Here is a 27,981-nt window from a genome sequence, read left to right as displayed (position 1 = left end):
AGGGGACACGGGCCCCAAACAGGGCAGGGAACTCCCCCGTGGGTTCTCCACCCCGCCCCACCCCTCCGCCCCCCAACACGGTGAACGCGGGCTGGGGCTGGACATTCGGGTAGGAGGAGCCGCTCTGCTCAGACTACGAAAACAAAAGTAGTAGGACCGAGACAAACCACTTGCAGCTAGGAAAAGCAGGCGAATCGCTCGCTCGCGCTCTCCCTCTGAGAGGGACGCTCACGGGGGAAACAGAGTGTGTGTGTCTGACCCATCAGTGACAGTCCTAGGTGGGCCGAGAGGGCTCCCACAATTAGGGGATGGTAAGTGAGAGGGAGGGACCGACCGAGAGACGGAGGAGGCACGGCAAGGGCAGTTCCCTGCCCTCGGACCACACTGCTCAGACTAAATACAGAGTCAGAGAAAAGTAAAACAGGGGACACGGGCCCCAAACAGGGCAGGGAACTCCCCCGTGGGTTCTCCCCCCCCGCCCCACCCCTCCGCCCCCCAACACGGTGAACGCGGGCTGGGGCTGGACGTTCGGGTAGGAGGAGCCGCTCTGCTCAGACTACGAAAACAAAAGTAGTAGGACCGAGACAAACCACTTGCAGCTAGGAAAAGCAGGCGAATCGCTCGCTAGCGCTCTCCCTCTGAGAGGGACGCTCACGGGGGAAACAGAGTGTGTGTGTCTGACCCATCAGTGACAGTCCTAGGTGGGCCGAGAGGGCTCCCACAATTAGGGGATGGTGAGTGAGAGGGAGGGACCGACCGAGAGACGGAGGAGGCACGGCAAGGGCAGTTCCCTGCCCTCGGACCACACTGCTCAGACTAAATACAGAGTCAGAGAAAAGTAAAACAGGGGACACGGGCCCCAAACAGGGCAGGGAACTCCCCCGTGGGTTCCCCCCTCCCGCCCCACCCCTCCGCCCCCCAACACGGTGAACGCGGGCTGGGGCTGGACGTTCGGGTAGGAGGAGCCGCTCTGCTCAGACTACGAAAACAAAAGTAGTAGGACCGAGACAAACCACTTGCAGCTAGGAAAAGCAGGCGAATCGCTCGCTCGCGCTCTCCCTCTGAGAGGGACGCTCACGGGGGAAACAGAGTGTGTGTGTCTGACCCATCAGTGACAGTCCTAGGTGGGCCGAGAGGGCTCCCACAATTAGGGGATGGTGAGTGAGAGGGAGGGACCGACCGAGAGACGGAGGAGGCACGGCAAGGGCAGTTCCCTGCCCTCGGACCACACTGCTCAGACTAAATACAGAGTCAGAGAAAAGTAAAACAGGGGACACGGGCCCCAAACAGGGCAGGGAACTCCCCCGTGGGTTCCCCCCTCCCACCCCACCCCTCCGCCCCCCAACACGGTGAACGCGGGCTGGGGCTGGACGTTCGGGTAGGAGGAGCCGCTCTGCTCAGACTACGAAAACAAAAGTAGTAGGACCGAGACAAACCACTTGCAGCTAGGAAAAGCAGGCGAATCGCTCGCTCGCGCTCTCCCTCCGAGAAGGACGCTCACGGGGGAAACAGAGTGTGTGTGTATGACCCATCAGTGACAGTCCTAGGTGGGCCGAGAGGGCTCCCACAATTAGGGGATGGTGAGTGAGAGGGAGGGACCGACCGAGAGACGGAGGAGGCACGGCAAGGGCAGTTCCCTGCCCTCGGACCACACTGCTCAGACTAAATACAGAGTCAGAGAAAAGTAAAACAGGGGACACGGGCCCCAAACAGGACATGCCAGAAAGCCGGGCACCCAGCCTCTTCCCGGCCGAGGACCCTGCGACCAGCCGCTACGGATGGAGAAAGCCAAGAAAAAAAACAATCTCACAGTCCAAGAAACCGGGAACAAGTGAACAGAGAAGCCTCCTCTCCGCCTCAGGATGGCGAGGCCAGCCGCTGAGGACCGACGGTTCTGGCAAGAGGCGGAAAAAAAGAGAAAAATAAAAAAAAAATAAAGCTCTGAGACCCCAACGAGTCCGGGACGGGACGGGACGGGGCGGTGGCGGCGGTGAAGCCAAGATCAACCAACGCCTCCTTCTTGGCCTCGGGTCGCCGGGGACCCAAGGGCTCTTAGAACGAAAGGCAAGGGAAAAACAACTTTTCCACCTCGCGGCGGGGTACGCGAACGACTCAAGCCTTCTGGTCGACACGCTCAAGTCGCCCAGCACCCTCCACAGACATTCCAGCACAACTTCCTACAGCACAACTTCCTACACAGAGACAGTTCCCAGACACGACACCAGCTCCGGGACACACCAGCCTGCCGGCAGGGACTCTCGTCACTCTTTCCGCCTCACCAAAGCCATTTCGCCGTCCTTGTCACCGACCGAGGACCAGGAGCGTTGCACAAAACGGTCACCGCTAGGTGGCGCCCGAGAGCTCGCTCGCTCGCTCGCTCTAGCTAGGCCGCGGCGTCTTCACCTTCTCTCTGGCACTGCTATACCAGTGTCCTCCCACGCCCACGCACGGAGGGGACACGGGCCCCAAACAGGGCAGGGAACTCCCCCGTGGGTTCCCCCCTCCCGCCCCACCCCTCCGCCCCCCAACACGGTGAACGCAGGCTGGGGCTGGACATTCGGGTAGGAGGAGCCGCTCTGCTCAGACTACGCAAACAAAAGTAGTAGGACCGAGACAAACCACTTGCAGCTAGGAAAAGCAGGCGAATCGCTCGCTCGCGCTCTCCCTCTGAGAGGGACGCTCACGGGGGAAACAGAGTGTGTGTGTCTGACCCATCAGTGACAGTCCTAGGTGGGCCGAGAGGGCTCCCACAATTAGGGGATGGTGAGTGAGAGGGAGGGACCGACCGAGAGACGGAGGAGGCACGGCAAGGGCAGTTCCCTGCCCTCGGACCACACTGCTCAGACTAAATACAGAGTCAGAGAAAAGAAAAACATGGGACACGGGCCCCAAACAGGGCAGGGAACTCCCCCGTGGGTTCCCCCCTCCCGCCCCACCCCTCCGCCCCCCAACACGGTGAACGCGGGCTGGGGCTGGACATTCGGGTAGGAGGAGCCGCTCTGCTCAGACTACGAAAACAAAAGTAGTAGGACCGAGACAAACCACTTGCAGCTAGGAAAAGCAGGCGAATCGCTCGCTCGCGCTCTCCCTCTGAGAGGGACGCTCACGGGGGAAACAGAGTGTGTGTGTCTGACCCATCAGTGACAGTCCTAGGTGGGCCGAGAGGGCTCCCACAATTAGGGGATGGTGAGAGGGAGGGACCGACCGAGAGACGGAGGAGGCACGGCAAGGGCAGTTCCCTGCCCTCGGACCACACTGCTCAGACTAAATACAGAGTCAGAGAAAAGTAAAACAGGGGACACGGGCCCCAAACAGGGCAGGGAACTCCCCCGTGGGTTCCCCCCTCCCGCCCCACCCCTCCGCCCCCCAACACGGTGAACGCGGGCTGGGGCTGGACATTCGGGTAGGAAGAGCCACTCTGCTCAGACTACGAAAACAAAAGTAGTAGGACCGAGACAAACCACTTGCAGCTAGGAAAAGCAGGCGCATCGCTCGCTCGCGCTCTCCCTCTGAGAGGGACGCTCACGGGGGAAACAGAGTGTGTGTGTCTGACCCATCAGTGACAGTCCTAGGTGGGCTGAGAGGGCTCCCACAATTAGGGGATGGTGAGTGAGAGGGAGGGACCGACCGAGAGACGGAGGAGGCACGGCAAGGGCAGTTCCCTGCCCTCGGACCACACTGCTCAGACTAAATACAGAGTCAGAGAAAAGTAAAACAGGGGACACAGGCCCCAAACAGGACATGCCAGAAACCCGGGCACCCAGCCTCTTCCCGGCCGAGGACCCTGCGACCAGCCGCTATGGATGGAGAAAGCCAAGAAAAAAAACAATCTCACAGTCCAAGAAACCGGGAACAAGTGAACAGAGAAGCCTCCTCTACGCCTCAGGATAGCGAGGCCAGCCGCTGAGGACCGACGGTTCTGGCAAGAGGCGGGAAAAAAAGAGAAAAATAAATAAAAAAAAAAATAAAGCTCTGAGACCCCAACGAGTCCGGGACGGGACGGGACGGGGCGGTGGCGGCGGTGAAGCCAGGATCAACCAACGCCTCCTTCTTGGCCTCGGGTCGCCGGGGACCCAAGGGCTCTTAGAACGAAAGGCAAGGGAAAAACAACTTTTCCACCTCGCGGCGGGGTACGCGAACGACTCAAGCCTTCTGGTCGACACGCCCAAGTCGCCCAGCACCCTCCACAGACATTCCAGCACAACTTCCTACAGCACAACTTCCTACACAGAGACAGTTCCCAGGCACGACACCAGCTCCGGGACACACCAGCCTGCCGGCAGGGACTCTCGTCACTCTTTCCGCCTCACCAAAGCCATTTCGCCGTCCTTGTCACCGACCGAGGACCAGGAGCGTTGCACAAAACGGTCACCGCTAGGTGGCGCCCGAGAGCTCGCTCGCTCGCTCTAGCTAGGCCGCAGCGTCTTCACCTTCTCTCTGGCACTGCTATACCAGTGTCCTCCCACGCCCACGCACGGAGGGGACACGGGCCCCAAACAGGGCAGGGAACTCCCCCGTGGGTTCCCCCCTCCCGCCCCACCCCTCCGCCCCCCAACACGGTGAACGCGGGCTGGGGCTGGACATTCGGGTAGGAGGAGCCGCTCTGCTCAGACTACGCAAACAAAAGTAGTAGGACCGAGACAAACCACTTGCAGCTAGGAAAAGCAGGCGAATCGCTCGCTCGCGCTCTCCCTCTGAGAGGGACGCTCACGGGGGAAACAGAGTGTGTGTGTCTGACCCATCAGTGACAGTCCTAGGTGGGCCGAGAGGGCTCCCACAATTAGGGGATGGTGAGTGAGAGGGAGGGACCGACCGAGAGACGGAGGAGGCACGGCAAGGGCAGTTCCCTGCCCTCGGACCACACTGCTCAGACTAAATACAGAGTCAGAGAAAAGTAAAACAGGGGACACGGGCCCCAAACAGGGCAGGGAACTCCCCCGTGGGTTCTCCCCCCCGCCCCACCCCTCCCCCCCAACACGGTGAACGCGGGCTGGGGCTGGACATTCGGGTAGGAGGAGCCGCTCTGCTCAGACTACGAAAACAAAAGTAGTAGGACCGAGACAAACCACTTGCAGCTAGGAAAAGCAGGCGAATCGCTCGCTCGCGCTCTCCTCTGAGAGGGACGCTCACGGGGGAAACAGAGTGTGTGTGTCTGACCCATCAGTGACAGTCCTAGGTGGGCCGAGAGGGCGCCCACAATTAGGGGATGGTGAGTGAGAGGGAGGGACCGACCGAGAGACGGAGGAGGCACAGGCAAGGGCAGTTCCCTGCCCTCGGACCACACTGCTCAGACTAAATACAGAGTCAGAGAAAAGTAAAACAGGGGACACGGGCCCCAAACAGGGCAGGGAACTCCCCCGTGGGTTCTCCCCCCCGCCCCACCCCTCCCCCCCAACACGGTGAACGCGGGCTGGGGCTGGACATTCGGGTAGGAGGAGCCGCTCTGCTCAGACTACGAAAACAAAAGTAGTAGGACCGAGACAAACCACTTGCAGCTAGGAAAAGCAGGCGAATCGCTCGCTCGCGCTCTCCCTCTGAGAGGGACGCTCACGGGGGAAACAGAGTGTGTGTGTCTGACCCATCAGTGACAGTCCTAGGTGGGCCGAGAGGGCTCCCACAATTAGGGGATGGTGAGTGAGAGGGAGGGACCGACCGAGAGACGGAGGAGGCACGGCAAGGGCAGTTCCCTGCCCTCGGACCACACTGCTCAGACTAAATACAGAGTCAGAGAAAAGTAAAACAGGGGACACGGGCCCCAAACAGGGCAGGGAACTCCCCCGTGGGTTCCCCCCTCCCGCCCCACCCCTCCGCCCCCCAACACGGTGAACGCGGGCTGGGGCTGGACATTCGGGTAGGAGGAGCCGCTCTGCTCAGACTACGAAAACAAAAGTAGTAGGACCGAGACAAACCACTTGCAGCTAGGAAAAGCAGGCGAATCGCTCGCTCGCGCTCTCCCTCTGAGAGGGACGCTCACGGGGGAAACAGAGTGTGTGTGTCTGACCCATCAGTGACAGTCCTAGGAGGGCCGAGAGGGCTCCCACAATTAGGGGATGGTGAGTGAGAGGGAGGGACCGACCGAGAGACGGAGGAGGCACGGCAAGGGCAGTTCCCTGCCCTCGGACCACACTGCTCAGACTAAATACAGAGTCAGAGAAAAGTAAAACAGGGGACACGGGCCCCCAACAGGGCAGGGAACTCCCCCGTGGGTTCCCCCCCCGCCCCACCCCTCCCCCCCCAACACGGTGAACGCGGGCTGGGGCTGGACATTCGGGACGGAGGAGCCGCTCTGCTCAGACTACGAAAACGAAAGTAGTAGGACCGAGACAGACCACTGGCAGCTAGGAAAAGCAGGCGAATCGCTCGCTCGCTCGCTCTCTGAGAGGGACGCTCACGGGGAAACAGAGTGTGTGTGTCTGACCCATCAGTGACAGTCCTAGGTGGGCCGAGAGGGCTCCCACAATTAGGGGATGGTGAGTGAGAGGGAGGGGCCGACCGAGGGACCGAGGGACGGAGGCGGCACGGCAAGGGCAGTTCCCTGCCCTCGGCCCACACTCCTCAGACTAAATACCGAGTCAGAGAAAAGTAAAACAGTCATGGAATCGTTTTGTTAAAACATAAGTTTTTGGTTTGTTTGTTTGTTTGTTTGTTTGTTTTAAAATCCCACTTGGATTTCACTTCCAGGAATAATATCATCACAGTGATTTGTTGTGAACGTGTTCACTTAGGAAAGAAAAAAATAAAAATGTCATTTTATTGATTTCTTATTTCTACCAGTGAGATCACAAGACTCGTGCACTGTCTCATGGGTCCTAAACTCCCATGGTCAAGTTTCTAGGAACAAGGAGATAGTTCATATAATGTCTCCTTCTTCTTTCCTTCCTTCTTTCCTTCCTTCCTTTTTTTATTTGGGGGGGGGGGGTTTGAACTTTTGTGTGTGTATATTATATATTTTGGTTTGGGATGGGCACCTCTCTACAAAGCCTGGGAATTCACAGAGGTCCACCAGCCTCTGTCTCTTGGATGATAGAATAAAAGGTGTGCACCACGACAACCCAAACTCGGTTTTTAGTATCTCGTTCTGTTAATTTCTTGTACATTTAGTTTAATTTCAAATTTTGTTGGTATCTCTTGGTCTGAACCAAATGTGTCCCTGTGGGGTTGGGCAGGGAAGGTGTCCTATTTCAAAACATTTTATTTTACTTTTATTTGAAACAGTTTTTCCAGTTGGGCAGTTTAATTCAAAAATTTAAAGGATTTTTTATGATTTATTTAACTTTATTTTACGTGCAGTGGCGTGAATGTGTCAGATCATCCAGAAACTGGATTTACAATCACTTATATGAGCTGCTGCCATGTGGGTCCTGGGAATTGAACCCACTTCTTCAGGAATAACAACCGAGCCATCTCTCCAGGCCTTTAATTTCACAAATTTGTTTGTGTGTCTCTGGGTGTGTGTGTGTGTGTGTGTGTGTGTGTGTGTGTGTGTGTCTATGTGTGTCTATGGGGTGGCCTATGACTTCACCAAGGTGAACACATTCAAGACTGGCTCCGTCTCTGGCAGAGGCAGGCGGATCTCTGGGAGTTCGAGGCCAGATTGGTCTACAAGAGCTACTTCCATCAGCAGGCTCCAAAACAACAGAGAATCCCTGTCTTGTAAAACAAATTAAAAATTAATTGATTAATTAATTAATCAATTAATTTTAACAAAAGAGCGAAAGGGAGAAATGGTGATTGACAGATAGAAAATAAGAAAAACAAAACAAAAACAAACAAACAAAAACCCAGAATGTCATCAAGATGATAGCCTGGTCTTTAAAAGTGAGTTCCAGGACAGTCAGGACTATTACCTGAAATTGACTGAAGTCATATCAGCAATCTCTCAACTCCAACAAGAATGTTTATAGAGAAGTCCAAGAATAAATCAGGTTGAATGAACTGCCACAGCGTCAAAGGCCTGGTCCACTACCTGCCAACCCTGGCTGTATTTTGAATCTCATATTTGGTTTCTCTCTCCTCATACATTGAGTTTAATAAATGTGGAAGGCAGACTGAAGAAAACAATCAAGAAAAAAAGGGAAGTTCCCATGAGGAATGGGACAAAATCGAGATCTAGAATGAGAGAGAGAGAGAGAGAGAGAGAGAGAGAGAGAGAGAGAGAGAGAGAGAGGAGGGAGGGAGGGAGGGAGAGAGGGAGGGAGGGAGGGAGGGAGAGAATTCATATTCAGTCCTTTGAGGAAATTTATAAGTCTCATTGCCCACCATTTTAAAAAAAAGGAAAACCATCTAGCTGGGTGGTGGCGGTGGCGCATTCCTTTATTCCCAGTTCTCAGCCTATTCTAGAAGAGCTACTTCCAGGACAGGGTCCAAAGCCAGAAGAAGAAATTTTTGTGAATTACTTAACTTCATTATACGTGAAAATGTGTGAGGGTGTCAGATCGCCCAGGAACTGGATTTACAATCGCTTATGGGCTGCCATGTGGGTGCTGGGAATTGAAACGAGATATCCATCCTGAAAATTGAACTCAGGACCTCTGGAAGAAGAGCCAGTTCTCTTAAACTCTGAGCTATTTCTCCAGCCCTTGTTTGTTTCTTTAATTTAGGAAAAAGAATAATATATTTATTTAATGCATGAGCACTCTATATACACACACTTCCTTTCACCAGAAGAGCTCACTAGATCCCCACCCTGTGGCTTCTGGAAATTTCAGAAATTCCATCTCTGGAGTTGTGAGACTTTCCTTGTCTGAAAAGTGGGCCACAATCACCATGTGACATGAATAACATTAAAGATCAAAGTCCCCTGGCAGTATTTCTTCCACCAAATGCATGACAGTCCTGTATGAGACCAACCCGTAGCATGGTTTTATTTCTTTTTTTTTTCGTGATTTCTGACTCTCTCATACATTGAGTTTAACTTCATATATTATTTGTTTTTCTCAGTGTTCCCATGTCAGACCCGTGTGTGTGTGTGTGTGTGTGTGTGTGTGTGTGTGTGTCTGTGTGTCTGTGTCTATATCTGTGTCTGTGTGTGTGTCTGTGTGATTATGTATGTATGGGGGGGGATCATAATTCAAAACAATTTTAGTAAAGGCACTTTGCAGACCAGACAGCAAGATGGAAGACACCATGAGCCATATTTTCAAGGTTCATTTTGTTCTCTGTCTCCTAGCCTCTAGAGGACCATGATTTGAAGTCAGTGTCTCCAGATTCTCCAGCTTGTGACAATATACTGTACGTGCAAAGAAAGATATCATAAAACTTTAGTTTCCTGTCTAGGGTGAGAGGGTTCCAAAAAAAGAAAACAAAAAAAAATGTAGAAGACAAACTTAGGAAAAAAAAACAAGAAAAACAGAGAAGTTCCGATGAGGAATGGGACAAAGTAGAAATCTAGAATGAGAGGGAGGGAGGGAGGGAGGGAAGGAAGGGAGGGAGGGAGAGAGAGAGAAAGAAATACCTGGCACACGGTGAACTCAGTCCTTTGAAGAAATGTATAGGTCTCGTTGCCCACGATTGGAAAACAAATCTATCTAGGTAATGGTGACAATGCATTTCTTTATTCCCAGTTCTCAGTTCTCAAAGATCAGAAAGGCAGGGTCAGGCAGATTTCTGTGAGTTTGAGGCTAAAATTCTGGCACTATAAGGCACTGGCAGAGGCAGCTGTATCTCTGTGAGTCTGAGGCCAGTCTTGTCTATAAAGTGAGTTCCAGGGCAAACAAAGATACACAGGGAACCGCTATGTAAAAAAAAAAAAAAAAAACATAAAAAAAACAAACAGATGATAATAATAATTACAACAACAACAAAAATATCTGAGAGCTCAATTAATTGACTTCACACACAATTCAAAAATTAAAAATTGCCGGGCGGTGGTGGCGCACGCCTTTAATCCCAGCACTCGGGAGGAAGAGGCAGGCGGATCTCTGTGAGTTCGAGACCAGCCTGGTCTATAAGAGCTAGCTCCAGGACAGGCTCTAAAGCTGCAGAGAAACCCTGTCTCGAAAACCCCAAAAAAAAAAAATTAAAAATTAAAAATTAAAAAAATCAAATGCACAGGAGACCACTTCGTAAATAGAAACCCAGTAGCACAGACACTGAGAGAAACAAAATTAAGAAATGGGACCTCCTGAAACTGAAAAGCTGCCATAAAGCAGAGGACACACAAGTCAAAAAAAAGAAAAAAAAGACAGCCTACACATTGGGAAAAGAAAGATCTTCACTAACCCCACATCAGAGAGAGGTCTGATCTCCAAAATACACAAAGATCTCTAGAAATTGGACATCAAAAGAACAAATAATCCAATTTAAAAAAAAAAATGGAGTACAGACCTAAACAGAGAACTCTCAACAGAGGGATCTAAAATGGTTGAAAGACACTTAAATGTTGAGTCGAGGTGGGGGGATGGTCATGCAAAGATGAGAACACCACCAAGTCTAATAAACCAGAAGCAAACTTTATTTTAGAAACCAGATCCTAGGAAAACCAGAAGCAAACTTAAAAATAAAAAATAAAAATAAAAAAACACCATGAGGCACAGCTTATCAGCTAGCTGAGAGCACAGGCTGAGTTTGGGCTTCTGACACTGTGGCAAAAGGCTGTTTTCTGAAACCAATTTTTATAGTAGGGGCATCAAGGTTTAGCTCTGAACAAAGGAATTTTATGATCTTGCCCTGACCCGTGGGTCAGTCAACATTAGACCCTAAGGAGGGGGAGTGAGTTTTAATGTCAATGGGTAACTAGGCAGCTATCATGAAATAAGTTTCAAAGTAGATTTCTTCACCAAATGCATAAAACAGTCCTGTATGAGACCATACCATAGTATGGTTTTATTTCATTGTGTGTGTGTGGTGTGTGTGTGTGTGTGTGTGTGTGTGTGTGTGTGTGTATGGATGGGGTGGCTTTTGACCTCACCACACGAAGGCATTTAAGAGCACTGGCTCCATATCTAGCAGAAACAGGATCTCTGGGAGTTTTTGGGAAAGCCTGGTCTACAAGAAAGGAGCTAGTTCCAAGAACAGTCTCCGAAGCAACAGAGAAACCCTGTCTCATAAAACAAAACACAAAAGCAAACAAAAAATAAATAAAATGAAGGGGGGGGGGGAGAAAAGAAATGTGGATTTACAGATTTACAGATAGGAAACAAGAAAAAAAAAACCAGAATGTCACCAAGAAGACAGCCTGGACTATAAAGTGAGTTCCAGGACAGCTAGGGCTGTCACACAGAGAAAACGTGCCTCCAAAAATAATAAAAGAAGAAAAAAAGCAAGCAAGCAAGCAAGAAAGAAAGAAAGCAAGAAAGAAAATGCAGGGTTTTTTTTCTTTTTTGTCTTTGTTAATGCCAGGTCGTTTATTTTAATTTTAGTTTTTCTTTTAAGATTGTATTTGCAGCAGCAGTGTTGAGAAAGAAGTCCTGGGCCATGTAGTTTGTCTGAAACACAAATAGAAAGACAGGTCCTGTCTCAAAATAAAATCAAATTAAAATGTGAAACAAAACAAAGAAGAGAAAATTAAAACAGCCGTGGAATAGTTTTTTTAAAAAAATAAAAAGTTTTGGGTTTTTTTTTAAAATCCCACTGTTTCCCGCCACGATGGTTCGCACTTGCTGAGTTGCTGAAGATGATCTCCTGATCCTTGTATTTTCAGTGTCTGAGTGCTGCTGGCATGACAGACACGGCCCTCACACTCGAGTTTATGAGACACTGTTGAGAGCATGGAGCCCATAGGACAAGGCTTTGGCTTTCCCTTCCCCTCACACATAAGCCAGATAGATAGATAGATAGATAGATAGATAGATAGATAGATAGATAGATAGATAGATAGATAGATAGATAGATAGCCAGCAGCAGCTTCTCAGACCCATTAAAGCTCCTGAATACTGGGGCTACAGTCATGGCAGAGGATACGACTAGGCCAGGGCTCCTTTCACAACCAACATCCAGGCCCCAAGCACTGCCTGCCTGTATGCCTGCCTGCCTTCCTTCCTTCCTTCTTTCCTTTTCTAAATGTCAGGTTACTAAAATTTTAGTTATTTATTTATTGCGTTGGGAGGCTGGAAACCTTTGGGTTTTCAGGAGTGGGCAGACATATGGAAGGAAGGAAGGAAGGAAGGAAGGAAGGAAGGAAGGAAGGAAGGAAGGAAGGAGGGAAGGAAGGAGAGAAAAAAACCAGAATGTCACCAAAAGGACAGCCTGGTCTATAAAAGTGAGTTCCAGGACAGCCAGGGCTATTACATGAAATTGCCTGAGTTCAAATCAGCAATTTCCCAACTCCAACAAGAATGTTTACAGGAAAGGCAACAGATATGCACATGAAGGAAGTCCAGTCCAGTGTGGAAAGTCAGTCCAGTGGCTGAAAGAGTTCCCACAACAAATATTAGTTTAAAGGTTTATTTTTATTTTAGTTATGTCATGTCATTGTTTCTTTGTGTGGGTATGTACATGTGCATTCTGGTTTGCAAGAAGGTTAGACTCTTGAAACTTTTTGTATCGGGAATTACTGGAAGTTGTCAAAAACTTTACCTTGGTCCTGGGAATGAATTTGTATTCAGGTCTTGACCATGTCTCTAACACTTTAAATACTTTAAAACTTTCTTTGTATTATCTTAATATCAGGAAAAAGAGAGGTAGTCAAACAAGAGAAAAACCCTATTCATGTAAACAAACTGGTAAAACTTTTATCATCACGGTTGTCTTCAGATTCAAGAAAAAACTTGCTTCATCATACACTTGAAGTAAGCAAACTATTAACAAAGTTTACTAAAGAATGATGTAAAAATCACATTGTGGCTTCTATTTTGCAACATTTGAGGTAGATATGTCTGGTGCTATGTGTGCAGCAAATCTGTTCATTGGAGTTTATTTGTGGGTCCTTAATATTCCTTCCATGGCGATTGTTCATCTTCTGTTGTGAGGGGTATTTTTCTGCAGCAATGTATAGAATGGGATGGCCATCATCTAAGAGGTCCATTTTTATTTAAATATCAGCAGTGTGTGATCATACTTTTCAATTAAGGGAGTCTGTTAAAGGGTAGTAGGGTTTTATTCCTAGTTTTATCTTTCATATTTTTTCACAAATTCCCTTGAAATGTTGTTATCCAGCTGGCTTGTAAGTCAGTAAATAGTCTGGGATACGTTTGAAGTCATGATCCTCCTGTGTCAGTCTCCTGAGTACAAGTTTAAGGGTAGATGATATACACCCAATGTTTGCTGTTTTGTCAAAACGTTTTAACAATGTTTATATTAAAATGCTTTAACATTTAACATTGAGAAACATTTTTGTCTATCTGGAAGAGATGTAATAAGGTAGGATAATCAGCAAACAACTGTATATTTCACTATATAACTTGATGTGCTTTGGAAATGTATATTATCTGAAGCTCCATGCATCTTCTTGTCTTCCTCAGTTATCTATTTGGCACATCATCTTGAAGTATTGTCTCCCAGGGGAATGACCAGAGATGCCAGATGATGTAATGGCAATGAGATTTATTTTTAAAACTTTGTCGTCTATGTAATGTGACTGGGCTTTTAGGCCATGACAGATATGTAGAGAGCAGGGAACAATTTCGTGGTGTCTACTTTTGTATATCTCCATATGGTGACCATGATGAGGCCACAGCCTTACACAACACAGACATTACCAATAGAGCTGCCAAATTAGATTAGTTGAAACAACGCATCAGTAAAACATTGTCTTCTTTTCGGATTGTAAACATATTTTTAATGAAAGATAATGGAAGACAGGAGGAATTGAATAATAAATCCTATTTGCAAATGAAAACGATATACTGCTATCTCTTTTGTTTTTCCTATTTTGTGTGTGGAATGTTTAAGTTTATTCTGAGCACTAAACACTTATTCATAACACTTTCTCAGAACTACAAATGAATGACAGAGAATAGTGTCTATGAGTAAAGGTGGTTGCTGCTAATTTTGATGTCCTGAGTTCAATCTCTAGGAAACCCATATTACACCTATGAACTTTTATTTCTACACTTGTGTTGTGGCATCTGCACACTCACATACCAGCCAAGACATACATAAATAATTTTAAAACCCAAACAAGTGTCATTGAAGTTACTTGCAGCCAAATGATTCCCTGGCTTTCATCTCTAGAACTCACATAGGATAGATAATAGATACCTATCCTCTCATTGGCACACAAACATCATAGCAAAGGTGTTGAAGGAAGGGTGGAGGACCTCTTCCTGCCACCCGGCTAGCTTTACCCAAAATAATTACATGGAAACTGTATACATTTAAACACTGCCTGGCCCATTAGTTTCAGCCTCTTATTGGCTAATTCTCACATCTTGCTTTAACCCATATTTAGTAATCTGTGTAGCACCAGGAGGTGGTCGCTTACCAGGAGAGATCTTAACTTGCGTCCGTCTCAGAGAGGAGAGGCATGGCAACTGCCTGAGGCATCTGCCTCACTACCTTCTACCAAGCATCCTGTTCTGTTTACTTTGCCTACCTAATTTTCTGCCCTATTAAAGAGCCAAGGCAGTTTCTTTATTAACCAATGAAAAAGTAACACATAGACAGATGACTCTCCTCCATCACAAAGGTATATATACACAAGCATAGCTCAAACATTTTTAAATGGATAAAATTAAGAAGGCAAAGAAAATAACCCAATTATTGAGAACATATGAAATAATTTGCCAGTTTACATTGTTATAGAATTTTAGGAAGTATTACTGTTCATAAAAACATTGATGGTTCCATTTTAAATCTTATTTTAAAATTTAATTATCTGATTCAAAGATAAGTCATTCTAGAAAAAAATCTCAGCTGGTCTTAGAGTTGCATGCCTGTAAATTGAGCATTTGGGAGATAGTGGCATGCCACTCTCTCTTAGTTTGAGGTTATCTTGGTCCACATAGAGAGTTCCAGAACAGCCATAGGTATGTGGAGATATTCTATCTCCAAAAATTCCAGAATGAAAAGGTAATCTCAAATTATAAAATATCCTAATATAATCTGGCCAGACTCTGACCGGTTTCAACCAAACCTTTTGTTGTCTTCACTCGCATTAAGAGAACTGTGTTAACAATAAAACTATAAAGCAATATAGAGAGTCCATTCACAGAGGTGTAGAAGGCCATTGAATCCTTTGTCAACCATCTAGGAGGAACTTTCATCACCATCAATAATAGGAGACAGGAATAATGGGGCATTTTCTCTTTGACATTATAATGACATTAGGAGCTGGAGAGTTTGTTCAATAGTACTGATACTCTGAGGTACCTAGGTTTGGTTCCTAGCACTTACATCAAATGGCTCAAAACTACTTGTATTTCCAGGTCCAGGAGATATAATACATTCTTCTGGTCTCCGAGGGCACCAGACATGCAAATAGTGAAAAGACAGATATATATGTAATTCCATATTTTTAAAAAGTTCTCTTCTTGGATATGTTACTTTTAAACTGAATGAAATTTAATTTAAGTGTAAAAGTTTTGCCATTGTGTAGATCAAGTACATGCCAGTGAAGTCAGGAGAGCATGTCTGATCCCCAGTGCTTGAAGTTACAGACGGTTGTCAGCTGTCTCTGGGTGTTGTGAATCAAAGGCAGGCACTGTAGATAAGCAGTCAATGCTCATAGGTGTTGAACCATCTATTCATTCACACAAACATTTCATTACAGCTATAAGGTGTAAATGGATGATCCTGATTTCATCTTTACCTCAGCCCCGATGATCCAGAAGAAATACAGGATTGATAGAATCATTAACTCACTTGACACTGTGCTTAAATAAGTTTCTAAGCCTAAATCTCCACAAAATGAGGGAAGAGTACAAAAACGGTCAAGAGTGAAACTGACTGTGCTCATCTGTGAAAAGTGGGTCACGACTTTACCAAAGCCACAAGACTGAGATTACCTTAAGTGTGCTAAATAGGCAGCAATGGGAGGCTACAAGAACACATGTCAGGTGTACCCTGCGGAAGTTTATGCCTCCTGTAAGGAGAGAAACAGAACTTGCAGGTATGAAGATGGAGTTGTCTAAATAGAATGGTAATCTGCTTCCTTGATGCCTGTAAAACTTTCCATTAGGAGCCCTGAATGGTGGTGGCTCCAGATGACATGCAAGTTGTTAGGAGATCCTGAGACTTTAAACAGAAGTCACTCTAAGGATGGAGCACTCAGGCATTTACAAAGGTCTGTGGAGTCTGAAGGAACTGTTATGGAGGGAGCTTTGGGTGTAAAAGCCAAAAGATCAAATGCTCAGAGAGCAAAGCTTGGGGTGTAACTAAGGACAAGTTGGCTCCTATTGTGCTCTCTGTACTCACATACTTATGGTGGGATAGCCACCTCTAGGTCTCCACTATTTCCCTTTTTTGGCAGCTATATGTACCTGTCAGTAACAATATCCTACAGCTCCCACCTTTGCATCCCCACTTGGACCTAAAGCTTCTCAGTCCCCACTCTGACACCCCTGTAACCTGCCTTCAAGTCATGAATAAACATATTCTTAAAAGACATATCTTGCTTTGGCTAACATCCAACACAACAGTAGACTCCATGAAATTCTAATTTCCCTGGGAATCTCCTTTTGAGAACAGTCTGAGTCCTCAGGATGAGTATGTCTCTACTGAAGAAACATTAACTCCTCGTCTGACCATGTGGCAGGAGACACAGGAGCTAAAAATGGGAGCTGGAAAAAAATTCATTATTTTATTGATTACTTATTTTTGTTTATCTTTTGCCTTCTATCTAAACCTCTAAGGACCCCAAGGATGGATTAGTTACCTTATGCTTTCATCACTGTACCAAATTAGTAAAACTGAATAAATATTATGTTTTCAGTGTTTATTAATAACGTGTTTTTATCCTTTTCAATTCTTTTCTTCTTTCTTTCTTTCTTCTTCATTCCTTCCTTTCTTTTTTTAAATAACAGTATTACTAGGAATCCTGGACTGTCCTGGGACTCACTCTATAGATTCAGCTGATCCTTGGACATCAGAGAGTTCTGCTCACCTTGCTTCTAGAGTGCCTACATTATAGGTGGTATGTCACAACTGGATAGCTTATTTCATTTAAATGGCTTAATAAGGATGAATGGGTGAGCCTGGCTGGTAAGGACAGCCAAGACATAGGCTCTGGGTCCAACTCCAGGAACAGAAAAAGGTTCCTGTCCAGTACAGTCCTCCTACCTTAAAGTCCACTGTCTTCCAACTATGAGCAATATTGTTTTTCTTTATCAATGATTCTATTGTAACTCATCATGTGAGTAGGGTAGAGTCCTGTCCTTACTCTGAAGATGATGATACTCAAGCTCACAAAGATATTTGGTTTTCAATATGATTTAGTGTAACTGTTCATATTATTTATCCTTTCATCTAAGGCCTCACTAAATGAAGTTGAAGCCACATAGGCAAGGCATGGAAGTACAGACCTGCAATTATGGTATTTAGAAAGTCAAGGAAGAAATTTCAGTATTTCAAAGTCATCCAAGGTAAACATGATCAGCTGGATATGGTGTGAGGTCCATAGCACCAAGGGAGACTCTGACTGGTTCAGGACAGTGTCCACAGTCTTCCCTGCAAGTCCAGAACTTCAGAACCATAGCTCCAGCATGTGTCGACTGAGGTATTAACACTCCATGTTCTCTATTATTATTAATGTTTCCTGAATAAGGCAGCCTACGTCACTTTGGGGTCAGATTCCTGATGCTCATTAAAGAGTAGAATTCCTGGTCAGAAGTCATGGTGCACACCTTTAATCCCAGCACTTGGAAGGCAGAGAGGCAAGTAGATCTCTGTGAGTTTGAGACTACCCTGGTTCTACAGAGTAAGTTCCAGGTCAGTCTCCAAAGCAACACAGAGAAACCCTGTGCTGAAAAACAAAAACAAAGCAAAACAAACAAAAAAAGAATTCTCCTGCAGGTGAGAGAATTAGCCTCAGAAATGGATGATTTCCCTAATTGCTTATCCAGTGTTGTGTGTTCAGCTTTGAAACCATGTACACAAAACCAAAAGAATTAGATTCAGCAGATTTCATTCATATATTTGTGCATATTTAATCACACATACTTAACAAGGAAAAAATTGAAAGGGAAGAATTTGGGAAGGAGTGGGGGAGATGACAAGGAAGAGGGAAAGTAATGTAATACATTTTAATTAAAATGTATGAAAATAAATTTTAAACTAAAAAAAGCAACTAGAGACATAGCTTAGAAGTTCAGAGCATTGGATGCTGTTACAGAGTACACAGGTTCCATTCCCAGAAACTATCTGGTAGCTAAACAGCTTCTGTAACACCAGTTTCTCATTCTGGCTAGCCTCTCCTATCATGAGCTCCTTTTGTTCTAGGGTATCCATAAGTTTTCCCAGAGAGCGAGCCAGAGTCCAATATGCCTCAGTAGTTTGATTATTATTATTGGTAATGTCCTAGAACATCTTGATCTGCTTGGCAAGGTAAAAGAACTACACAGAATACAGAAACAAAGAACAGAAAGCTCAGTACAGCGCCAGGGCTAGCGAGGGCGAGTTTGCTGATCCGGAATCATGACTGTGGCTGATTGCCAGGGAACCGCCTGGGGCTCAGCTCCTGGGAGCGCAGACCCCAACCCTTCAGCGTCTTTCCACCTCAGCGGCATTTTTCTGCTACACAGGCATGACAGGCGTGACAGCCGTGGGCGTAGCAAGCTTCTGTGACTATTTCAGACTAATCACAAGGTGCGTTGGAAAGGCAACATCCTGTTCTTGAGAATCCTGAATTCATGGTCACACTTGAAACAAAAAAAAAAAAGGGATTAAATCAGATCCACTGTATATTTTTAATAACATCCCCTCTGGTTCACCCAGAGGAAAATCATCAGGGGCAAGTTTTTCTAATACAATAACCATTTCATCTATGGCTCTAAGAAAGTGAAACTAAAGGCAATCAACAAAAATTTGTGTAAGAAAACTAAGGAGCGCAGGTAGCAATATGCTCCTGGAGTCATGCCCAGAATTATTCATCAAACTATCCATTGGTCTTGTCAAAAATGGGTTAAATTCTCCTAGGCCTTGCAAAAAGGATAACTTGTTTGTGCTATCCTCAGGCCTTGTCCCCTGAAGAAGTCACATGGCTCCTGGCAATTACTAATGAGATTTTTGTTTATTAATCATTTAAATATATGAAGTAATTTCTTCCTGGGAAAAGATACTAATTCCAAAACAGCTGTACCTCCAGTCATTAACAAAATGTTTCTGAGACAAACTCTCTCATATTGACTCAGGTGAGCTTGATTCCACTGTGTTCCTTCCCAGGGCAGTTACCTTGCTGTCCTCTTGATTAAACTAAGTTCTTAAATTAAAAGGCTATTCCACCACTGAGTGCCACGGACCGGCTCAGTGAAGTCACTTCGACTGTGGGAGAAGCAGGATCTTGGTACTCAGGAAGGCACGAGGTCAGCAATGGCAGACAGACAAAACACAAGAGAGTAGTTTGAATCTGCTACAATTTTACTGATTTCAAGTCTTCATTATATAGTATTCAAACAAGGAACAAATCAGAAGGTCGTGTATCATCAGTTGGCACAGTATGAAAGCTTCTTTTAGTCAAATCAGCGATTTCTAAGAAAAGCATATTATCAGGAAGAGGTGTTAGACATAAAAGCATCCTTAGAAGAGGAAATCTTGTCCCTGGGAATAAATAAACCTCAGACAAGTGGTTTCATCTTATCTAGGAATAGAAAGTTTCTGTCTCATTGCCGCTTTCATGCCCCCCTACCTCCTCTTTCTAACCCTTTCTTTATCTCATCTAGTGACCAAATATGCCTGACAGCTCTCTGCACCTGCCAAAATATACTTTTTTGTACCTTCTTATGCAGCAGACACCATGGGGGTCAGGATCTAGCAAGCCTATTCATAAAATTAAAAGTATATATAACACTCTTTGTCCACCCCAAGGACTACATAGGTTGCCAAACTCAAAGGGGCCTAGTTTCAAATATCGTCTAGAAGTTCTCCACTTCAAATTTGGAATTTTTATCTAAGGTCCCGATGTATTGAGAAAGTAAGAGAACGCCTTCTCTAAAACAGGGAAATTGTACGGTAGGGTCTTTGGCAGAGGACTGGCATCAGATCCTGAGAACCCACATTTTTCTACAGTTGGGGCTGCGGTTATCCATCCCAAGGCCGCTGTGGATTTTGTTTATAATGGCCTTGAGTTACCCTGTGTTCCTCTTGTGCAAAATTGTCTGAGTAGCCTCCTTCTGAATTTGTAAAACTGAACCCATTGGTGTTGAATTTGGCACAAATCTCCAGCCAACCTGGATAGGTCTGTCCTAAGATTGGAAGCCAGGGCTAGGAACTACTGTGCATTGTGCCTTAAGCTCACCGGTCCTGTCATTCTGGCCTCACTCTCCAATCAGAGCCTCTTGCGGACCCAGTCAGCTAGATGGGAGGGTACTTCTGGGAGCCAGGCTTCTGGCTCAGCTTGTTTCCTGTGGAAGTCGGAAGTTGTCCTGTGTGTTGTGCCTTGGGCTCCAACGTGGGGAGAAAGCGGGTTAGCTTGGCAACTGCACCATGGTGAGTAAAAGAGTCTGTTCTCCACAGATAGGGAGAAACGGCTGGCTTTAGTGAGAAAGAGGCTGCTGTCTCTAGACTGTGTGGCGCCGCGCGGCTGACTGAGCTGCGAGAGGTGGTGTGGCGAGCCCTCCACTGGTTTGGTGGGAGTCTGGGGGCTAGACACTGAGTTGGGCGTGTTCCTGCTGGTTCTGTGTGGTCCTGAGTGATCCTTGCAACTCCCTGGCCCAGGGAGGCAGCCCCTGAATAACCTCACTCCGCCGGCGGCATCTGCACACAGCATTGGGAGCAGGACTGTACTTAGAAATATCTTTGTTGTTGAAGTCACTATGAAAGGCGGGCGCCTGTAGTCCTTGTATTGTCTGTGTGCCACACTTGGAGAACCCTGGTCTCTAGCATCTTCCAAAAGTTCTGTAGTTTTAACATTTAACATTTAGGTTTCATATCCGCCTGGAGTTAATTTTATGGGGCTTGTAAACGATTATCTCCTGTGTAGAGTGTTAGGAACAGTCCTAAGAGGAGCACCTCCGCCGGCGCAAAGAAATCCAATCAGGTCAAATCAAACCAAATTAAAATGCCCATGTTTTATTAAATGCACACTCTCGGGTGGCCGAGAGCACAGCAGGAGAGAAAGAAAACCGAGGAGCAAGTGCAAAATCCGGGACCACGTGTTCTTCCTCTGGGCGCCCAGGTAAACACCCTGTGGGAGTGGCCCTGAACCCTCCCTGGAATGCTGGGATTTGGAGTCCAGACCAATGCCACTCCTAGGCCAAGGGGCTGGGATGGAGGCCAAGGGCCCTGGTGACTCTCCCAATTTAACATCACATAGAGTAGCACTCCACTGCTAAACTGTGATGTAGAAGAGTAGAATTAATTTTAATAGAATTGATGGTATAAGGATTTCCTTTCTGAGGAGAACTTAAGTCACAAAGTAGAATTTAGGTAAGGGCGGGTTCCATCCCAAATACCCCTACGATAAGTCGTACACTAACCATGCCTGTTAGAGAATGGTATGGGAAGATGGAAAGTTTGTTAAACGGTATTAACCACCTTTAGAGCTGAATTCCCATAACAAGGGAGACAACCCTGATTTACAGCCAGCAGAAAAGCCCATCCCTTCATTAAAAGGCAGGCCTCTAAATGCTGTCAAGGGGCCATTCCAGGTACAGTCAACATTAAGTCCTGGTGTGCCATGAAGGTATATAATTCTAGAACAGCTGCATCTCTAGTCTTTTTGAAAATCATTTTGAGTCAAAGTCTTCCATATTGATTGAGGTGGACTCAAACCCTGTCTGTAGTCCCCCAGGGCATTGCCCTTGGCTCTCCTTCCCAACAGACTACCCTCAATTCTTAGTTTACAGGTCTGCAGCACCACATTTCTAAAGTTAGCAGTTTGAGTCACATAGTGGGCTATCCATTGCAATAACAGGAAAAGGATTTGCACGTGGAGCATAGCTTCTCCCTGTAGAATGAAAGATCAGTGTGCTGTGTACGCTGCAGGGGGAAACAGACTAGACAATAGCTAGATCACAGACTGAAGCTGCAGGGGTCTTTATCATAAAGAATGACCTGATAGGGCAGGGTGAATGACATTCTGTGTAATTTCCCAGCATACATTAATTTCTTGCATGTGAATGAAGACAGACAGAATTGATGGGTGTACAATTTAGGGAGGTAGCTTGAACTATTGAGTGTTCAGTTTCCAATTGTGGAGCTCTCCTATGCAGATGTGTGCAATCCTGGTTGACACAGTAAGTTAGCTCAGAGGTTTGAGACACAGGCCATTGGCTGGAAATCTGTGTCAGCTTACAGCATTCAGCAGCTAACAATTTACATGGGACAGTCATACAGTCTCTTATTAATGGCATCCATTGATGCTGGGAACCATATGACTTCATTGGGGGACAAGGCCTGAGAATAACATGAATAAGTTTTCCTTTTGGCAAGGCCTAGGGGAATTTAAAACATTTTTGGTAAGGCCAATAGATAGTTTGCTGTATAATTCTGGGCATGACTCCAGGAGCATATTGCTACCTGCTCTCCTTGCTTTCCTTACAAAAATTATTGTTGATTGCCTTTAGTTTCACTTTCTCAGAGCAATAGATGAAATAAATATTTTATTAGGAAAACTATCCCCTGATGATTCTCCTCTGGGTGAGACAGAGGGGATGTTGTTAAAAATATACAGTGGATCTGATTGAGCTTTTAAAGCCTTTGTTGTTTCAAGTGTGACCTTGAATTCAGGATTCTCAAGAACAGGATGTTGCCTTTCCAAAGCACCTTGTGAGTAGTCTGAAAGAGTCACAGTAGTTCAAGACATGATATTTTTGCATGATTGACCTGGAGAGAAGGATTCTAACCACAGGATTCTAAGAGTAATACAAAAGAATAGATGATATCAAGAGTTAATAGGAAGAATTTAAGAACAGGGAATGAAGTAGAATCATAGAAACCCACAATGCCCTCATTTCTCTAACTGTGTCAATACTGCAGGAGGCAGTGTGAGGAATAGCAGCAGTGCCAACTATGAAGAGCAAACTTTTTAGTTATGTAGCTTACAGGATGATAGGAAGAAGCCTGGTATACCCCCTATAGGACATAGAGTAGTATAAAATATAGACTGAAGTTATTCAGCCTTGACTGAGTTGATTTTAGATTTGATTAGAGCTGAAATTCTCTTTTAGTTTGCATCTTGATGTAACTGCAAATGTTGCCAACTGGGCACACTGGTCCACCTGTAGCTGTGCCTAGTTAGTAAATACCTATACTCCTCAAGATGTTCCACATAATAGAAACAGGAGGAACATTGCCAAACTCCTTTTTGAGATTAGTTACCCAGATACTGAAACCACACAAAGACTCAACCAAGAAAGAGAATTACAGACCAATCTCCCTCATGAACATAGATGCAAATGTATTCAATAAAATACTGGCAAACTGAATCCAAGAACACATCATCCGTGGTCTCTGTGTCTACATAACACTTGACCAGGACCTTCTAGCTTTCATTGTTTCCACTGAGAAGTCAGGTGTAATTCTAATAAGTTTGCCTTTATATGCTACTTGGACATTTTCATTTTCAGTTCTTAATATTCTTTATTATGTATGTTTAGTGTTTTGATTATTATGTGACAAGGGGACATTATTTTGGTCCAGTCTATTTGGTGTTCTGTAAACTTCTTCTACCATCATAGGCATTGGGAAAATTTTCTTCTATGGTTTTTGTTGAGTATATTTTCTGGGCCTTTAAGTTGGACTTTTTCCTCCTTTTATCCCTGTTATTAAGTTTGGTGTCCAAGATTTTCTTTGACCTATGAATCTATTTCCTCTATTGTGTCTTCAGTACCTTAGATTCTTTCTTCCATCTATTGTATTCTGCTGTTTATGCTTGCATTTGTGGTTCCTGACCATTTACCCATATTTTTCATTTCCAGAATTCCCTTGGTTTCTGTTTTCTTTATTGTTTCTATTGTGGTTTTCAAGTCTTGAATCATTTTTTTTTTCATCTGCTTGATTGCTTTTTCTTGGTTTTCTCTAAGGAATTTGTTGATTTCTTCCAATTTTTGGTTTGTTTTTTCCCCCCACTTCTTTGAGGGAATTTTTCATTTCCTCTTTAAGGGCCTGAAACATTTTCCTAAAGTTATTTTTCGGGCATCTTCTGCTTCATCTGTGTTGAGGTGTTCAAGTCTTGCTACTGTAGAGCCACTCTTTTTTTTCATGGTGCTGTGTTCCCCTTTGTGTTGTTCAGTGTGTTCTTACCTTGTTGTCTACCCATCTTTTCCTGCAATTGGTGTAGTTGGGGTTGTGTCTCTGGTGGTTAGCCTTCCACGTGCCAGTGAATCCTAGGCTCAGATGGTCTCTCCTTGTGGTGGAGTAAGGGCCATGGTTACAGTCACAACAGATGTTGCTCAATGGCAGAGCAGAGATTGGGAGCAGGAAGGCCTTCTTTGTGTGCTGGCTTTGGTGGAGGTCAGAAGTGGGTGGGCCTTCCTTGCCTGCTGACTCTAGCAGTGGTTGGGATGGGCGGGCCTGCCTTGTCTGCTGGCACTGGTGGAGGTCTGGCATGTACAGGCGACTGGGCCGTCTTTGCTTGCTGACTCAGGTGGTGGTTAGTCATGGGCAGACGGGCCTTCCTTGTCTGCTAGATCTGGCTAAGGTTGGACATGGCAGGTGGGCCTTTCTTGTCTGCTGGCTCTACCAGAGGTCGGGTGTGGACAGGCTAGTGGGATTTCCTTGCCGGGTGGATCTGGCAGAGGTCCCCAATGTAGTCTTGACCTCCAAAAATAGCAATCCTGCCTCCAGAAATCTCAGAATGAGACTCCAAATCTGTCTTTATAAAGCTTTCATAAGCCCCTTTGTCTGCCTTTCCTCTGGGATTTCCCTAGTATTTCTCAGCAGCCACAATGAGTTCAGCCAACCTCTTACCTTTAAAACCTTCTAGTCTTTGCAACTTATAGTGGATATCTGGTGCTGACTGGTTGACAAAAGCCAGGCTGACTACAGATCAATTCTCTGGTGCTTCCAGATCCAAGGGTGTATAGGTCTTATAAACTTCTGTCCACCTCTCTAGGAATGCTCCTGGTGTTTCTTCAGACCCCTGGCATACCTGACTAACTTTGGACAGGCCCCCCCCCCCCATTAGAGTCTGGAGGTAGACTTTCAACCTCTCCCTAAAATTGTCTGTGTAGAATCCCAACTGAGACACATCACAGAAAACCCAACATTTATGAGATCTGATTTGGTGGCCAGTCTTCCATCTGGGCCTGGAACCTATTTCTAATCTTCTATCCTAATCCTGTCCCTCTCCTCAGTAGTGAAGAGGACTTGGAGCAGTTGAAAACAATCATCCCAAGTTGGTTGGTGAGTGAAAAGAACTGAATCCAAAAGGTTCATTGAGCCTTGCTGGCTTCTCAGAAAACAGGATTTTATAATTTCCAGTTATAAAGGTTGCTGGTGACAGAGGGCCAATGGACTAGATGTTGCCTGCCCTTAAGCATCAGGTTGGTCCACAGCATGCAATGGAAGGGCCATGGAATTATCCCCAGCTGGTGACTCCTCCCTTTGACAATGGGTGTGTATGTGGGGAGCTCCTTCATCCCTCCCCCTCTGCCTTCCCATACCTCTCATCCTGGGGTACCTGGGGGTAAAGGTGGGATAAAAAAGCACCCTTTCTCCCTGTTGCCTGGAGAAAGAAAGGAAGGAAGGAAGGAAGGAAGGAAGGAAGGGTGCAGGGGTGCAGTAGGCAGTGGTCTGTTCCCCTCTCTCCTTTAAAGAGAATAACCCCATTCCTAACACAAACATTTTGTAGTGAATCATCAGCTTTGTTTTTTTAAATAAAACAAATGAGAATTAACATAACATGGCCAAATCTCATACCTCCTCTGGCCTTTTACAACTTTCTATACATCCTCAGGTTCCTGTCTCTGCTCAGACAGCCTTCTCTTTTATTTCTCTTCTCCTTATTATTTTAGTCTCCTGCCTTTTCTCTTACTTTCTATACATGAAAACTTTTTATCAAAGTCCTTTCTGTGGCTTCTTTTAGCAGTCTAGAATATTGTATGCCTTTAATATTTAAACAAGAACAGAAACATACATATACCAAAGCAGAAATAACTCTAAATTTGCATCATCACAGAAAAACTTGTACCATGAGAAACATCTAAGACTAGCAGTAGGGTTTTTTTTTTTCACCCTAACCAATGATAATCAGCTTTCCCAGCCACCACAGTGATCAACCATTGGTTCTCTGTTAGGCACCCAAAAATCCTACCATGTCCTTATCAAGAATGCCTTCACCCCCTCTAGATAATGAGCCCCAAATCATTGACTTGGGTTTGAAAGTCCTTGGAATGGTCCAAAATAAGACTCCAGGGAAGAAGTTGGGTTTGACTGACCCACTCCTAAAAGAAGTAAATGAGGTAACATTACAAACAACAGGAAAACACAAAAATAACACTGACAGAATTATATCAACACAGCACTTTAAAAAGAAACCATGAACCAAAACAGGCTGATGGCATATCTCCCTGGGGAGTTCCGTTTTGAAACAAGTGTGACCTGTGTTCCCTGTTCAACCAAAGGGACCCTCTGTCCCATCCAGGTGGGCCCAGGACATCTCCCAGCCCACATGGCCTCTAATGCATCCATCGGTCAAAACCCCAGGCTACAGATTCAGTTATTTTGAGCCACCCAGAGGGGGAAGAAAACACAGACCATAAAACAAGGAACAGAACAGATCCAGACAAAGAGGGCTCACTCACTTACCAGCCAGCCAGGTTATCAGACACTCAGCATGGTGGGGTTCTCTGAGGAACTTTACGGACAATGCCCCAATTGTTAGGGTCTGAGAGAAGCCTCCAAGGAAAGACCAACAGCCATGTATGCGATAACAAGAGTGCTTTATTGATTCCAACGTTGGGGTAGCAGTTGGCAACCCCTAAAGAAGGTCACAAGCTCCTTTTAAGCAGAGTTAGGGAAATTCCATGGAGGAGAGACTACTCTGTGACTGATTGGTGGAGGAAAGATTAGTCTGGGGCCTGATTGGTTAGAGGGAGGTCCTAATGCTTAGGGACCTTCTAGCAGCAGGGTAGGTAAAGCTATCTTTAGTTATCAGGAGACTGGGGGTCATGTGCTGAGCCAGCAAAAGGGGCCATGGGGTGACTGCTGAGCTAGCAGAAGACTGGGATGTCTGCTCCTAAGTTGTGGTTTTTCGGATAACTGTTTAGCTCTGTCCTATTTTAGTGAACCGAAACTAAGGCCTGATCTCTATTAGGGCTGCAAGGAGAGCCTCTCTTGGCTCTGGTCTACCCCCCCCCCAAGCTTTCTCACTGGTAGTGATCTGGGGCCAGGGCTTTGGGGGAGGGGTTGATTCAGGTCCTGAGAATCCAACTCTTCCCATCACATGGAGCTATGGTTATCAGTCCAAGGCCTCTGTGGGCTTGGTCTTAAGATACACTGTTCCCCTTATTTTAGTAGTCCTCCCTGAACTTGTCCCACTGTATGGTAGTTTCTTTTTTTTTTTTTTTCTTTTTTCACTTTTTGGTTTTTCGAGACAGGGTTTCTCTGTAGCTTTTTTTTAGGCAGCCTGGGAGAGTTCAGCTCTCGGGGCTGCACCCAGGGTCACTAAGGAAATGCTTTTTAGAGTAGCAGGGCTACATACAATCTGAGGATCATTCCCTTTCATTCTTCTTCAGCTCTAATTCTCTTCATTGTTTTATTCTCCTTTTTCTCTTTATTCCATTCTGCTCCAATTCTCCTCAGCTTATTTCAACAACAACCTTTCTGCAATAAAAAAATTACAAAAACTGAGGGGAGTGAGTAACCATGACAGTGCCTGAGCTCAAGGAACCTAGTTTCCCATCCTGAACCTGGGGCCACATTGCCTTGTGAGACACACTGCTGAGGAATTTATACAGGGAGTGATTGTGGCCTTTATCAGCTAGACTTTCAGTAAGCAAACAATCG

General features: G+C 45.9%; 2 protein-coding genes across 22 annotated transcripts in view; one reads left to right on the top strand and one right to left on the bottom strand.

Annotated features, from left to right (window-relative positions):
• The first annotated feature begins 20,282 nt into the window (after nt 1-20,282).
• LOC119815908 (zinc finger protein 431-like) overlaps nt 20,283-27,981 on the top strand; it is an 82,080-nt gene continuing 74,381 nt past the window's right edge. For 5 of the 19 annotated variants that reach the window (XM_042055047.1, XM_042055048.1, XM_038332265.2 and 2 more), the window contains exon 1: nt 20,387-20,520. In XM_042055047.1, coding sequence (XP_041910981.1) covers nt 20,518-20,520 — 3 coding nt within the window. In that variant the 5' untranslated portion in view covers nt 20,387-20,517. Of the gene's footprint in view, nt 20,521-21,126; nt 21,209-25,328; nt 25,378-27,981 lie in introns of those variants that run through there. The other 14 variants (XM_038332261.1, XM_038332260.1, XM_038332257.1 and 11 more) reach the window with 13 other exon arrangements.
• LOC119815910 (DNA-directed RNA polymerase III subunit RPC10-like) overlaps nt 27,524-27,981 on the bottom strand; it is a 37,050-nt gene continuing 36,592 nt past the window's right edge. For all 3 annotated transcript variants that reach the window (XR_006020819.1, XR_006020820.1, XR_006020821.1), the window contains one exon: nt 27,524-27,798. The gene's annotated coding sequence lies outside the window, so the exon portion shown is untranslated. The remainder of the gene's footprint in view (nt 27,799-27,981) is intronic.

The sequence above is a fragment of the Arvicola amphibius genome, chromosome 5 (genome assembly GCF_903992535.2).
Source record: "Arvicola amphibius chromosome 5, mArvAmp1.2, whole genome shotgun sequence".
Taxonomy (NCBI): Eukaryota; Metazoa; Chordata; class Mammalia; order Rodentia; family Cricetidae; genus Arvicola; species Arvicola amphibius.
This window is presented reverse-complemented; position numbering and strand designations above follow the sequence as displayed.